This window comes from Ranitomeya imitator, chromosome 5 (genome assembly GCF_032444005.1).
Source record: "Ranitomeya imitator isolate aRanImi1 chromosome 5, aRanImi1.pri, whole genome shotgun sequence".
NCBI lineage: Eukaryota > Metazoa > Chordata > Amphibia > Anura > Dendrobatidae > Ranitomeya > Ranitomeya imitator.
In genome coordinates, this window is record NC_091286.1 from 249,371,056 (window position 1) to 249,386,919 (window position 15,864).

Consider the following 15,864-nt stretch of genomic DNA (forward strand, 5'->3'; position numbering starts at 1 on the left):
TTGAGTCTCTATCCCTAAAATCAGCTGCAGCAGGACTGCCCTGGAGTTGTACCTGGTGTCTACCAGCTACCAAGCCTATCCTCACCATCAGAGGCTACAGTGGGGCAGTGGTTCCACAGTCACCACTGTTACAGACTCATAGAGGCTGAATACAAATGCAAGTGACAAATTTCAGATTTATATTTTTCAAGTATTTTGAAAACCGTATATCATTTTGCTTTAGAATTACTTTCTACTTTGGGTTGGTATATCACACAAAATCCAAATAAAAAGCATTTACGTTTGTGGGTGTAATGTGAAAAAATGTGGAAAAGTTCACGGGGCATGAAAACTTTTTCTAGATATTGAATAAGAATATAGAAAATGTGAAGGAAGTTCCTTCACTTTTTCTACATTTTCAACATGAGTGGTTGTCTCGTGGTTTCGTGCATACTGGGTCCTTACAAACTTCAATGGTGAGCTGGCATTATCTTCTTTTTTAATGGATTAGAATGCAACAGCTTGTACAGTTAAATGTAACTGGTCAGCTGGTTTTGCTATTACAAACCAAACACAATTATGTTAGGTAATCCAGAATCAATTCAAACCTTTGCATTTTCTAATTCTTCTTTGCATTCCAAAGTATTCCTCTATTCATTGCGCTAATGAGCGGCAAATTCTTGGGGCTTAGTTCTGCATTTACAGTTCTCCATTCTCTTTTCAATTTATCTTGCTCGCTCCTGTCCTTTGCTCCTTAATTCACAGGTCTTTTTTATCTTAGTGACCTGCCTCTCAGCCATAAATTCTTGCATCACTTCAAGTGCACGCACAGTAAAGTCTTGATGACTGCAAGAAAAGGATTATAGATGTGTGCATGCACCATCACCTCTTAGAAGATGACCGGCACAGGAAGTGATGGCACTTGAGCAGGAATTCCAGCTAGGAAAGAAGGTCACTGACATAAGAATGACCTGTCAATGAAAGAGCAAAAGGATAGCAGAGGGCAGGGAAAATTGGGAAGAGGACAGAGAGCTGTAATACCAGGTTCAAGCAGCTTGCACTTGTGGCTCATTAGCAAAAAAATTGAAAAGAGAATTACCTTAACATAAAGAATGATTACAAAATACATGGATAAAATATAGATTTATTCTGGATTACAGCGACCTAACATAGATACTGTATGTTTGGTTTGAGGTAGTAAAGCCTGCTGACAGGTTCACTTTATATTAGCGTCTTACCTATAAAAGGAAAAAAGATGCAGTTGCTTTATAAATGTCAGCAATCAATTTAAGGTTGCATGGTGGTCTTTAATTGCTCTCGAAATTCAGTAAAATCATATTTTTCCAAATATACACATTTGTTGGCTAACTTTGAGATCATCACTGTGATGCTATGGCTTTTTCCATGACTCAAATGCGTGAGCATGTTGAATCCCAGCAGATTATAACTCCGTGAATTGCCACATGGTACCATATATATTGTAGCGCTTCATTATGGATTTATGCTCTTATAAAAGCTATGTTGTATCCAAATACAGAATATTGTTGAGTATATTGATTTTCTAAACCAATTACAGCATGCTATATTCACAATTCTGCAGCCCATTGAACTGCAATCTATCGGAATCATTTGTTTTTTCTTTATATATTTTTTTTCAGTGTAGTCTTCTTGACATAAGCATGACAGGTACTTCTAATACGATTTAAATTGGGTGACTTGGAAAATGACCCAAACACTGCAGCTTCTCAGTACTCAGGATTTTGAAGTACCGTATGTTTCCCAGATTGTCCAACATGTCTACTTTAGGCAGGAGATTATCAGAGTAAAAAATGCCAAAATACCACTTTGAAATTCAGGAAAATTTTCCCCACCAGCATAAAACTTGAAATTATGCTTTTGAATGTTCTAGGTTATCTGTGGCTTTCACCTGGGTAGCAATTGTGCCTGGCACACTGGGGCACCGGCTGTGACTGCTTGCATAACAAGCACATTTGTGGCCTCATCTGCACATAAAGGCTTAGTCCTACATCAGTATTTGGTCTGCATTTTGCATCAATGTTTGTATGCCAAAACCAGCAGTGGAACTACAGGAAAAAACTACATATTAAACTATGTAATTGAACGTTTGACAATTGTTCTGTATTTTAGAGACACTCCTAGTATTGGTATACAAATACTGAAATAATGATCAAAAAGACTGATCTGTGAAGAAAGCCTAACAAGGATTCTTGGGTCCCTTTTTCCTTTTATGAAAAAACATTTTGGCATAGGAATAAAAAGGATACCAGTAGTGAAGAGCGAATATACTCGTTACTCGAGATTTCCCGAGCACGCCCGGGTATCCACTGATTATTTTTTAGTGCTCGGAGATTTAGTTTTCATCGCCTCAGTTGAATGATTTACAGCTATTAGCCAGCATAAGTACATGTGGGGGTTGCCTAACTGCTAGGGAATTCCCACATGTAATCAAGCAGACCAGTAGCTGTAAATCATCCAGCTGCGGCAAAGAAAACTAAATCTCTGAGCACTAAAAAAAATACTCAGAGGACACCCAAGCATGCTCGGGAAATCTTGAGTAACGAGTATATTCGCTCATCACTAGATAGCAGCTCATCTGCTACAAGGCAATGGGCATTGGGAATACAATTTTGGATTATTGTAGAAAGTATAAAAATGCAAAATATTTATGTAGTTTTTTTTTATATAATCTCTGAAATTGGGGAAAAAGACAACCCAGAATGGAGATAGAAATTCTACAATATAGTTGTTCCTCTATTCAAAAATAAAGCTTTAGTATTTTTTTTCTGGAATGCAAACCTTCTTTACTGGTGGGATTTTGCTATTGTCAAGTTGTTCCATTTCAATATTCTTCTCCCTTTATAGTTTCTACTTTATATTTTCTAGCCCCAAAACCACCTGTTTAAAATCTCATTGTCCCACCTAAGCATATACTGTATTATCTAAAACTTCGTCCTCCAACCCATTCCTTTCTGTGTTTAAATTGTACTTCTTCCAAACTGCATTATGTTAGCTTCTCCAAAGATGTTATCAAGAGATGAAATGCCATTATTCCTATTTTAGAAAACAAAGTGCATAAATGTCTGTGTATTAAGTTTAAAATTTGCCAAAATGGAAACATGTTTATGTTCTTTTATTATTTCTTTTAGGAATATAGAACACTATAGTTTGCAAAACTGTCGCTTGCATTTACATTGCATGAGATACTTCGTGTAATACTTCAGTCATGATGATAGACCAGTATATTTAACAAAGAAAATGCCAATGGCTTATATTAAAGAGTTAAGTGCTCTACATATTCTTTTAAAGATTACTTTTCTGAATTATAATCTGACAGTTTTACATGCAATATTGTAAAATATTTCAATTGTGTAAAGAAAATTCCATTCTTTATTTCCCTTATAAGATTTTGCAATAATAAATAATCTTAAACTGCATGCTGTCTTGAAATATTTATAGAATTTTTTCCCTTAAAGGGAATCTGCCAGCAGATTTTTGCAATGTAACCTGAAGACAGCAAGCTGTAGGGGTTAAAAACAGATTTCAGTGATACCTTTCTTAGCATCAGGAGGTTATCATTGCTGAACACAGTAGCACATGCCTCCTAGTCTGGCAACACCTCCTGCTTTGATGAGCACCTCACTGTCTATGAACTTTGAACATGAAAAACTGGTATAGGAAGAGATAGCTTCCTCAGCTCTGCTAAATCTAAAAACTTTGATTGTGACAGAATGGCTGCACCCAGTAATCTAAGGCTACTTTCACACTAGCGTTTTCTGCAATCCGTCACAATGCGTCGTTTTGCAGAAAAAAACGCATCTTGCAAAAGTGCTTGCAGGATGAGTTTTTTCCCCATAGACTTGCATTGACGATGCATTTGCGACGGATTGCCACACGTCGCATCCGTCGAGTGACGGATGCGTCGTGCTTCTGCGGACCGTCGGGAGCAAAAAACGCTACATGTAACGTTTTTTGCTCCTGACGGACCGCTTTTTCCGGCCGGAACTCCGCCCCCACCTCCCCGCACCTTACAATGGGGCAGCGGATGCGCCGGAGAAATGCATCCGCTGCCTCCATTGTGCAATGCGCTAAACGCTAGCATCGGAATCTCTCCCAGACACATTGCGACGGGGAGATTCCGACGCTAGTGTGAAAGAAGCCTAACTGATAAATCAATGGATGCAGCTCCTCTCTGCCTATATTACTCTGCTCTCAAATGAGGTAGCAAATAATTATTGATGGATTCCCTTTAACGGTTCATAACTAGAGATGAGCGAATATGTTCGGAAAATGATCGCCAAACATAAATTCAGCATGAATATGATCCATTCGGATTTGTGACCAGTATCAAGAGCACTTTTCTTTAAAATCTGAATAAGTAGGTAACATTCGGTAAAAGGTAGAATAAAAGCCAGCAATTCATGTGCTGTGTTCAGTAAAATCACAGAGTGATAGGTTAGAATAGAATACATAGAATAGATATATACACATAGAATACATAGATATATAGATGTCAGTGACACACATATATATATATGTATATACAGTATATTACATAAATAGATAGATAAAAGAAAAGCCATTAATTCATCTGCCGTGTTCTGCAAAATCACTGCAGGAGCTGATAAGACAAAAGAGATGGATTACATAGGGTAAATACATATAGAAGTCTACAGATGTCTGTGACAAATACATATAGTACAGTGTTTGTGCAGCTTACTGTGTATGTATTTAATTAATAACAGATTATTTTTCTGAAAAAAAATGGCTTGGGCTCCAGCGTAATTTCTGTAACTAGCAGAAGGAAAGCCAATGGCTGGGTACCAATGTTTGTAGCCTGGGAAGGGGGTAATACCCATGGAGCTTCCCAGGCTATTAATATCAGCTCACAACGGTATCCTTTGCCTCTACGGGCTATTAAATTGGGGGACCCTAAAAAACAATGACATAGGGTCCCCTTATTATTAACAACCAGCAAAGGCTATACAGACAGCTGCAGGCTGATATTAATAACATAGGAAGGGGCCCTCCCCAGGCTAAAAACATCAGCTCTCAGCCTCCCCAGAAAAGGCGCATCTCTAAGATGCACCAATTCTGGCACTTAGCCTTGCTATTCCCACTTGCCCTGTAGCGGTGGCAAGTGAGGTGATAGTTGGGGGGTGATGTCACCTTAGTATTGTCAGGTAACATCAAGCCCCGAGGTTATTAATGGAGAGGCGTCAATAAGGGTACTTTCACACTAGCGTTTTTTGTAAATCCGTCACAATGCGTCGTTTTGCAGAAAAAACGCATCCTGCAAAAGTGCTTGCAGGATGCGTTTTTTCCCCATAGACTTCTATTGGCGACGCATTTGCGACGAATTTGCACACTTCGCATCCGTCTTGCGATGAATGCGTCGTGCTTTGGCGGACCGTCGGGAAAAAAAACCCTACATGTAACGTTTTTTTCTCCCGACGGACCGCTTTTTCCGACCGCGCATGCGCGGCCGGAACTTCGCCCCCACCTCCCCGCACCTTACAATGGGGCAGCGGATGCGCCGGAAAAATGCATCTGCTGCACCAATTGTGCAAAGCGTTAAACGCTAGCGTCGGAATCTCTCCCCGACGCATTGCGACGGGGAGATTCCTACGCTAGTGTGAAAGAAGCCTAAGACGCCCCCATTACTTACCCCATAGTCACATTGTATGAAAGCACAGGCAGCCAGAAAAAAAGTCCTTTAATTGAAAGAAAAACTCCTTTAACCCCTTTACCCCCAATGGTGGTTTGCACGTTATGGACAGGCCAATTTTTACAATTCTGACCACTGTCCCTTTTTGAGGTTATAACTCTGGAACGCTTCAATGGATCCCGGTGATTCTGACACTGTTTTCTCGAGACATTTTGTACTTTATGATAGTGGTAAAATTTCTTTGATATTACCTGCGTTTATTTGTGAAAAAAACGGAAATTTGGCGAAAATTTTGAAAATTTTGCAATTTTCCAACTTTGAATTTTTATGCAATTAAATCACAGAGATGTGTCACACAAAATACTTAATAAGTAACATTTCCCACATGCCTACTTTACATCAGCACAATTTTGGAGCCAACATTTTTTTTGTTAGGGAGTTATAAGGGTTAAAAGTTGACCAGCAATTTCTCATTTTTAAAACACCATTTTTTTTTTAGGGCCCACATCTCATTTGAAGTCATTTTGAGGGGTCTATATGATAGAAAATACCCAAGTGTGACACCATTCTAAAAACTGCACCCCTCAAGGTGCTCAAAACCACATTCAAGAAGTTTATTAACCCTTCAGGTGTTTCACAGGAATTTTTGGAATGTTTAAATAAAAATGAACATTTAACTTTTTTTAACAAAAAATTTACTTCAGCTCCAATTTGTTTTATTTTACCAAGGGTAACAGGAGAAAATGGACCCCAAATTTTGTGGCAAAATTTGTCCTGAGTACGCTGATACCCCACATGTGGGGGTAAACCACTGTTTGGGCGCATGACAGAGCTCGGAAGCGAAGTAGCGCCATTTGACTTTTCAATGCAAAGTTGACTGGAATTGAGATGGGACACCATGTTAGAGGTGTAGTGAACATTTTGAACCACCAAGTGCTTCACAGAAGTTTATAATGCAGAACCGTAAAAATAAAAAATCATTTTTTTCACAAAAATTATCTTTTCGCCCCCAATTTTTTATTTTCCCAAGGGTAAGAGAAGAAATTGGACCCCAAAAGTTGTTGTACAATTTGTCCTGAGTACGCTGATACCCCATATGTGGGGGTAAACCACTGTTTGGGCGCATGGGAGAGCTCGGAAGGGGAGGAGCGCCGTTTGACTTTTCAATGCAAAATTGATAGAAATTGAGATGGGACGCCATGTTGCGTTTGGAGAGCCACTGATGTGCCTAAACATTGAAACCCCCCACAAGTGACACCATTTTGGAAAGTAGACCCACTAAGGAACTTATTCTAGATGTGTGGTGAGCACTTTGACCCACCAAGGGCTTCAAAGAAGTTTATAATGCCGAGCCGTAAAAATAAAACAAAAATTTTTCCCACAAAAATTAATGTTTAGCCCCCAGTTTTGTATTTTCCCGAAGGTAACAGGAGAAATTGGACCCCAATAGTTGTTGTCCAATTTGTCTTGAGTGCGCTGATACCCCATATGTGGAGGGGAACCACCGTTTGGGCACATGGGAGGGCTCGGAAGGGAAGGAGCGCCATTTGGAAAGCAGACTTAGATGGAATGGTCTGCAGGCGTCACATTGCGTTTGCAGAGCCCCTAATGTACCTAAACAGTAGAAATCCCCTTCAAGTGACACCATTTTGGAAAGTAGACCCCCTAAGGAACTCATCTAGATGTGATGTGAGAGCTTTGAACCCCCAAGTGTTTCACTACAGTTTATAACGCAGAGCCGCGCAAATAAAAAATGTTTTTTTTTCCAGAAAAATCATTTTTTAGCCCACAGTTTTGCATTTTTCCAAGGGTAACAGGAGGAATTGGACCCTAAATATTGTTGTCCAATTTGTCCTGAGTACGCTGATACCCAATATGTGGGGGGTAACCACCGATTGAGTGCATGGCAGAGCTCGGAAGAGAAGGAGCATCATTTGGAATGCAGACTTAGATGGATTGATCTGCAGGCGTCACATTGCGTTTGCAGAGCCCCATATGTACCAAACAGTAGAAACCCCCCACAAGTGACCCCAAATTGGAAACTATACCCCCAAGGAACTTATCTAGATGTGTTGTGAGAACTTTGAACCCCCAAGTGTTTCACTACAGTTTATAACGCAGAGCCATGGAAATAAAAAAAAAATCTTCCCCCAAAAATTATTTTTTAGCCCCTAGTTTTGTATTTTCCCGAGGGTAACAGGAGAAATTGGACCTCGAAAGTTATTGTCCAATATGTCCTGTGTACGCTGATACCACATATGTGGGGGGGAACCACCGTTTGGGCGCATGGGGGGCTCGGAAGGGAAGGAGCGCCATTTGGAATGCAGACTTAGATGGAATGGTCTGCAGGTGTCACATTGAGTTTGGAGAGCCCCTAATGTACCTAATCAGTAGAAACCCCCCACAAGTGACCCCATATTGGAAACTAGACCCCACAAGGAACTTATCTAGATATGTTGTGAGAACTTTGAGCCCCCAAGAGTTTCACTACAGTTTATAACGCAGAGCCGTGAAAATAAAAAATCCTTTTATTCCCACAAAAATTATTTTTTAGCCCCCAGTTTTGTATTTTCCCAAGGGTAAAAGGAGAAATTGGACCCCCAAAGTTGTTGTCCAATTTGTCCTGAGTATGCTGATACCCCACATGTTGGGGTAAACCCCTGTTTGGGCACACGGGAGAGCTCGGAAGGGAAGGAGCACTGTTTTACTTTTTCAACGCAGAATTGGCTGGAATTGAGATCAGACGCCATGTCGCGTTTGGAGAGCCCCTGATGTGCATAAACAGTGGAAACCCCCCAATTATAACTGAAACCCTAATCCAAACACTCCCCTAACCCTAATCCCAATGGTAACCCTAACCACACCTCTAACCCAGACACACCCCTAACCCTAATCCCAACCCTATTTCCAACCGTAAATGTAATCTAAACCCTAACCGTAACTTTAGCCCTAACCCTAACTTTAGCCCCAACCCTAACTGTAGCCTTAACCCTAGCCCCAACCCTAGCCCTAACCCTAGCCCTAACCTTAGCCCTAACCCTAGCCCCAACCCTAACCCCAACCCTAACCCTAGCCCCAACCCTAACCCTAGCCCTAACCCTAGCCCTAGCCCTAACCCTAGCCCTAACCCTAGCCCTAACCCTAGCCCTAACCCTAGCCCCAACCCTAACCCTAGCCCCAGCCCTAACCCTAACCTTAACCCTAGCCCCAACCTTAGCCCTAACCCTAACCCTAGCCCTAACCCTAGCCCTAACCCTAACCCTAGCCCTAACCCTAATGGGAAAATGGAAATAAATACATTTTTAAAATTTTTTAATTTTTCCCTAACTAAGGGGGTGGTGAAGGGGGGTTTGATTTACTTTTATAGCGGGTTTTTTAGCTGATTTTTATGATTGGCAGCCGTCACACACTAAAAGACGCTTTTTATTGCAAAAAATGTTTTTTGCGTTACCACATTTTGAGAGCTATAATTTTTCCATATTTTGGTCCACAGAGTCATGTGAGGTCTTGTTTTTTGCGGGACGAGTGGACGCTTTTATCAGTAACATTTTCAGGCACGTGACATTTTTTGATTGCTTTTTATTCCGATTTTTGTGAGGCAGAATGACCAAAAACCAGCTATTCATGAATTTCTTTTGGGGGAGGCGTTTATAACGTTCCGCGTTTGGTAAAATTGATAAAGCCGTTTTATTCTTGGGGTCAGTACGATTACAGCGATACCTCATTTATATCTTTTTTATGTTTTGGCGCTTTTATATGATAAAATCTATTTTATAGAAAAAATAATTATTTTTGTATCGCTTTATTCTGAGGACTATAACTTTTTTATTTTTTTGCTGATGATGCTGTATGGTGGCTCGTTTTTTGTAGGAGAAGATGACGCTTTCAGTGGTACCATGGTTTTTTATATCTGTCTTTTTGATCGCGTGTTATTCCACTTTTTGTTCGGCGGTATGATAATAAAGCGTTGTTTTTTGCTTTTTTCTTACGGTGTTTACTGAAGGGGTTAACTAGTGGGATAGTTTTATAGGTTGGATCGGTATGGACGCGGCAATACTAAATTTGTGTACTTTTATTGTCTGTTTTTTTTATTTAGATAAAGAAATGAATTTATGGGAATAATATTTTTTTTTCATTATTTAGGAATTTTTATTTTATATTTTTTTACACATTTGAAAAAAATTTTTTTAAACTTTTTTACTTTGTCCCAGGGGGGGACATCACAGATCGGTGATCTGACAGTTTGCTCAGCACTCTGTCAGATCACCGATCTGACTTACAGTGCTGCAGGCTTCACAGTGCCTGCTCTGAGCAGGCTCTGTGAAGCCACCTCCCTCCCTGCAGGACCCTGATGCCGCGGCCATCTTGGATCCGGGCCTGGAACAGGGAGGGAGGTAGGAGACCTCATCACATCGCGTTGCTGCGGGGGGCTCAGGGAAGCCCGCAGGGAGCCCCCTCCCTGCGCGATGCTTCCCTGCACAGCTGGCACACCGCGATCATGTTTAATCACGGTGTGCCGGGGGTTAATGTGCCGGGGCGGTCCGAGACCGCTCCTGGCACATAGTGCCGGATGTCAGCTGCGATAGGCAGCTGACACCCTGCCGTGATCGGCCACGCTCCCCCTGTGAGCGCTGCCGATCGTGCTGGACGTACTATTCCATCCTTGGGAAGTAGGGCCCACCCCACATGGATGGAATAGTACATCCATTGGCAGAAAGGGGTTAATATTCTTACATAAACCATACTTACGACCATGGCCATTCCCCCAATTGCCTCATCATCTGCAAAAGAGCTAAAAAACAAACAATAAAATTCCTCACCTTTCCACAGAGAGGCTTTTAATCCATTTGTACCACAACGGGTCTAGCTCTGCTGCATCTATATGGCAGGCTACATGGTTGCATTAACACTGGGCTGAGTACATGTAGACGCTTCACCATTACTAATCTGTGGGCTTTATGTCACCTGACAATACAAAGGTGACATCAACCCCACAAATATGAACTCCACTTGCCACTGCTACAGGGCAAGTAGGAAGAGCTGGCAAAGCACCAGAAATGGTGCATCTAACAGCTGTGGGCTGCTATTTTGAGGATGGAGGGGCCTATAGCGATGGTCCCTTGCCAACCTGAGAATACCAGCCCCCAGCTGTCTGCTTTAGCAAGGCTGGTTGTCAAAAATTGGGGGAACTTTACACCATTTTTTAAAATTATTTATTTAAATAATTAAAAATACGGCATGGGGACCCCTCTATTCTTAATAACCAGTCATGCTGAAGCTGACAGCTGAGGGTTGCAGCCCCAAGCTGCGAGTTGCCTGGCTGGTTATCACAAAAAACAGGGGAACTCACTCAGGTTTTTTTTCATTATTTATCTATAGCGCAGGAGTGGCTGATGAATACTCCCTTCCGCCGCTCCTGCTCTCACTGTTATTAGTGGTAGCAGGTGTCAGCTGATGGGAGCTGTAGTCCAATCAGCTGACAGCCTGACACCAGTGACCGGAGGTAAACTTTATACCTCCGATCACAGCTGATCCCTCATGCTGTCTTTTGACAGCGTGGAACCATGGCACTCTGACAGGCGGGGATGATTTCACCACCGATCAGAAGTGCATTACCGGTGTTTCCCACACTGTCACACAGCATGAGAAACACCAGCTTTTGTGCTGTGTATGCTCGGCTATATTCGGCAATTAAACCGACGATTAAATCGGTAAATATTGCAAATTCGGCGATGGTGAGACTAACTGAATATTCAAATATTCGCTCATCTCTATTTATAACCACTCCTACAAACCCTTGGAGTATCTCCACAAGTGTACATAGGTCATTAAAACTTTGTTTTTGAGTGAATAAATTGAAGGAAGCACTTCAATTCCTTACACTAGAACTGTGCGCCAAGGCATGGTATTCTTGAATTAATAAAAGCATACTTTAAGTGAAAAGGCCCTGACTTAAGATGATGAATAGACTCTTCAAATGCTTTCAGTACAAGTGAATGGCACAGCAAATCAACAGAAAATCAACAGGATTTGTATGATAGAGTCTACCTTATATTAATCTGTGGTAGTAAAATGTTAGAAATGAAAGCATGCAGTTTATGCCAGAGGAAGCTAAAGTGCCTCTGAAATGTATTATGATAAGAAAACCATTTTGGCACAATAGTAAAGCAAAAATCAATGCATAAATCATATGTTCTGAGCCAGATTTGGATCAAAATACAGAAAAGGTATTTCTTAGATGGAGGCTGATGTGTTTTAGATAGACTATCATTCTGCTTCTACCTACGTAATTTATGAAAATATTAGGTCTGTCTTGCTTCTTCTTTTTTTACAAATAAGTTTATATGATAAAAATGTCTCCATTTTTAATTACTTCTTTAACAGAAACCAATATGACCTTATTGGAAAAAGGAAAAATAGTTGATTAATGATACTGTTCCTATTCTCAGAGGTTAGATGGAATCTTTATAACATGCTTATTAGTGAGTTAAAATGCAGCAGACTGTTTAAAGTGATTGCTGGATCACAGACAATCCCTTTCATAATTCAAATCACATTTACTTCTCTCCCAATACAGGGTTGCCAACTTGACTTTTTATTATTTTCTGGCTAGCTTATAAACAAAATCACGAACAGACATTATTTTATACGTTTACATACACAATGCATCAGCACAATGCAGATGATGAATACATGAACGCCAATATTGATACAAACATTAAAAAAGTAAGGTACTTAGAGTTTTTTTCATTAAAGAATGCAAAAGCCATCCAGCCACTTCAAGGTGACCTTTTAATATGTATGGTTCCTATCACTATATCACTGTCCTACCTCTCTGTGCCAAAACAGCCTCATGTGAACGGGGAGTGAAAAGGATACAAAGCATAGCTTATAATGGCCATATGGCCAAAACACCATGTAACAAAGTGCAATGGTGCAATTAAACAGTGTGAAAAGTAGCCAAGGGGCACCACTGTGCAAAAACCGCAATGAGTAAACAAAAGGGGTGGTAAGAAAAATTAAATAAGAGAGTACCTGTACCTTGAATGGCAACACAGGATCCAACCAAAGCGCACCCCGACGCGCGTTTCGGATATAAAATCCTTCGTAAAAAAAAAAAAAATTGTTTACTCATTGCGCTTTTTGCACAGTGGTGCCCCTTGGCTACTTTTCACACTGTTTAATTGCACCATTGCACTTTGTTACATGGTGTTTTGGCCATATGGCCGGAATATATTATATTATGGGTCAGTAATTTTTTCTATGAACCCCATAGACACCTTTGTGTGATATTTGTATAATTTATCTTTTTTAAGCACTAGTGGTACACACACTTTTTTATATTTATCCGTTTTTCATGAGAGTCCTGATATTAACCTCCCCCCTTTTTTGGCATACCTTATATCTACCTATATTTATTTTATCTATATTTTTGTGATTTTATTGTTGTGATTGTGCTTTTAATATCCTTCCATATGTGCACATATATATTTGTTATTACCATTACTCAATAAAGAAATATTGTTATATTATATGTATACCCTTGCCACGTCTCTTATTTTGGGATTGGGTCCCTAGCTCTGGTGGTTGGTACTTTACTGCTGTCAAGTGGTTTCCACTTACCCTTTTTTTGTTTTCACTGGGGTCTCTATAAATGTTTATTTTATGATATTTTACCTTATATAAATATATATTGCCCCTCTCGTGCTAACATGCCTATGCAGCCTCAATAGTAAAAAGATCTAATGTTAAAAATAATAAAAAAAAAAAATCATCATAGACTCACATTCCGGCACCTTTCCCGTTCCTCGCGATGCTCCGTTGACCCCTCCATGCAAGTGGCAGGTTCCGGTGGCAAGAATGGTATGCGACAAGGACCTGCCATGATGTCACGGTCATGTGACCGTGATGTCATCACAGGTCCTGTGCCCATACCAACCCTGGAACCGGAAGCTGGCGCATGCACCGCACATAGGGCCAGGACTTCAACGGAGGGTGAGTATATGTTTATTTTTTTATTTTAAGTCTGTATACTACATGGCTCTGTGCTGTATACTCTATCACTGTGCAATATACTACGTGGCTGGGCAATATACTACGTGACTGGGCAATATACTAGGTGGCTGGGCAATATACTACGTGGCTGGGCAATATACTACGTGACTGGGCAATATACTGCTTGACTTGGCAATATGGCAATATATTACGTGGCTGGGCAATATACTATGTGGCTGGGAAATATACTATGTTGCTGGGCAATATAATATGTGGCTGGGCAATATACTACGTGACTGGGCAATATACTACGTTGCTGGGCAATATACTATGTGACTGGGCAATATACTATGTGGCTGTGCAATATACTACGCGGGCTGTGCAATATACTACGCGGGCTGCGCAATATACTACCTGACTGGGCAATATACTACATGGCTGGGCAATATACTACGTGGCTGGGCAATATACTATGTGGCTGGGCAATATACTATGTGGCTGGGCAATATACTATGTGGCTGGGCAATATACTACGTGGCTGGGCAATATACTTCGTGGCTGGGCAATATACTTCGTGGCTGGGCAATATACTACGTGGCTGGGCAATATACTTCGTGGCTAGGCAATATACTACCTGACTGGGCAATATACTACGTGGCTGGGCAATATACTATGTGGCTGGGCAATATACTACGTGGCTGGGCAATATACTTCGTGGCTGGGCAATATACTTCGTGGCTGGGCAATATACTACGTGGCTGGGCAATATACTTCGTGGCTGGGCAATATACTACGTGGCTGGGCAATATACTTCGTGGATATGCATATTCTAGAATACCGGATGCGTTAGGATCGGGCCACCATCTGGTTAAAAGGATAAAAGCTACCCAACCACGTCAAGGTGACCTATCAATATGGATGTCCCCTATAAATAATGCCTACTCTTTCTATCAAGTAGAATATAGAGGCAAGTTGAATCACATGTTCCCATAGTAGATAGAGATGATACGGACTCTAGCTGATCATGTCATGCTGTGCTGTTGGTGCTGTTGCAGCATGAGATTTATTAGCAGAGCATAGATGAATGAAATTTAGGAATAAAGATGAAGACTGAAGACAAGAAAACAGGAAGTGGAAACCAATGAAAGTATGTACACTATATATGAAAGAAGTTTCCGATTTTGGCAATAAGATAAATTGTGCAATTATACATGAAAAAAACCCGGGAGAACTTCATTGATTTAATTTTTTATAATATTAGTCAATATTATGTTTTATAAACTGTATATACAGTCTCAAGACCAGTATAATGGAGAAATATCCAGGAACTTACCAAGCATTCATCACACTGTCGACCTTTCACATTACTTCTGCACTCACACTGTCCATTCTGTAGATTGCAAACAGTAGAAACAGATCCATTGATGTTACAGTTGCATGCTGGAAGACAAAATGATGATCAGGTTAGCATCGCTCAATGTTCCGTGAACACTTTGAATGCTATCATTTTTCAATTAACTACCCAGCTGGAAATATTTGAATATTACTCATAGGTCATTTTTACCCAGCTATCAGCATTATCCCTTCTAAAATAGTGATATTAAGACTACGCTTGGAGAAGCTTGAGAGTATGTAAAGGTAACTATGGTACCTCACCTTATGGTAAGAATGACTAAGCCAGATACTAAGTGTGTCACTCAGAAGGCAGAATAATCATTGCTAATATAATGCAGTGTTTCAGCAGTTGGATTAGTGACAATTAGATGTGACAGAGCAGTTGCAGACCACTACCCAAGCCCTAAAAGTTACTATGAACTTCAGTGCAAACTAGGGTAGCTGGTGTGAGTGCTCCTGGGAGAAGGTAGCTCTGGATCCTATGCGTGGTTGAAGAGCAATCTGTTACTGTTACTGGCATCTTGAGCTGGTAAAGGTTGTTGTGACCCTTTTGGCTTGTACAATGAGGAACATTGATGAAGAACCTTCAAGCTTTGACCATGTACGCCTGCCTGCCTCACAACCGCTTGAAGAGGAAAACACATAGCAGAGGGAGGGGGATCTCTCTCTGCTCCAGTTGGCACAACCCAATAGCACTGACCCCCGTACAAAAAGATGACCACAGGGTCACCCACCCGTGGTGGCCTGAAAGTTCCTGCTGAAAGCAATGCAAAAACATTGCAGAGCATTAGAGCAGCAGAGCAGTGAAA

At 40.8% G+C, this 15,864-nt stretch overlaps 1 protein-coding gene across 2 annotated transcripts in view; it reads right to left on the reverse strand.

The window, feature by feature from the left end:
• LAMA2 (laminin subunit alpha 2) overlaps positions 1-15,864 on the reverse strand; it is a 1,496,617-nt gene that overhangs the window by 593,155 nt on the left and 887,598 nt on the right. For both annotated transcript variants that reach the window (XM_069726054.1, XM_069726053.1), the window contains exon 20: positions 14,994-15,100. In XM_069726054.1, coding sequence (XP_069582155.1) covers positions 14,994-15,100 — 107 coding nt within the window. The remainder of the gene's footprint in view (positions 1-14,993; positions 15,101-15,864) is intronic.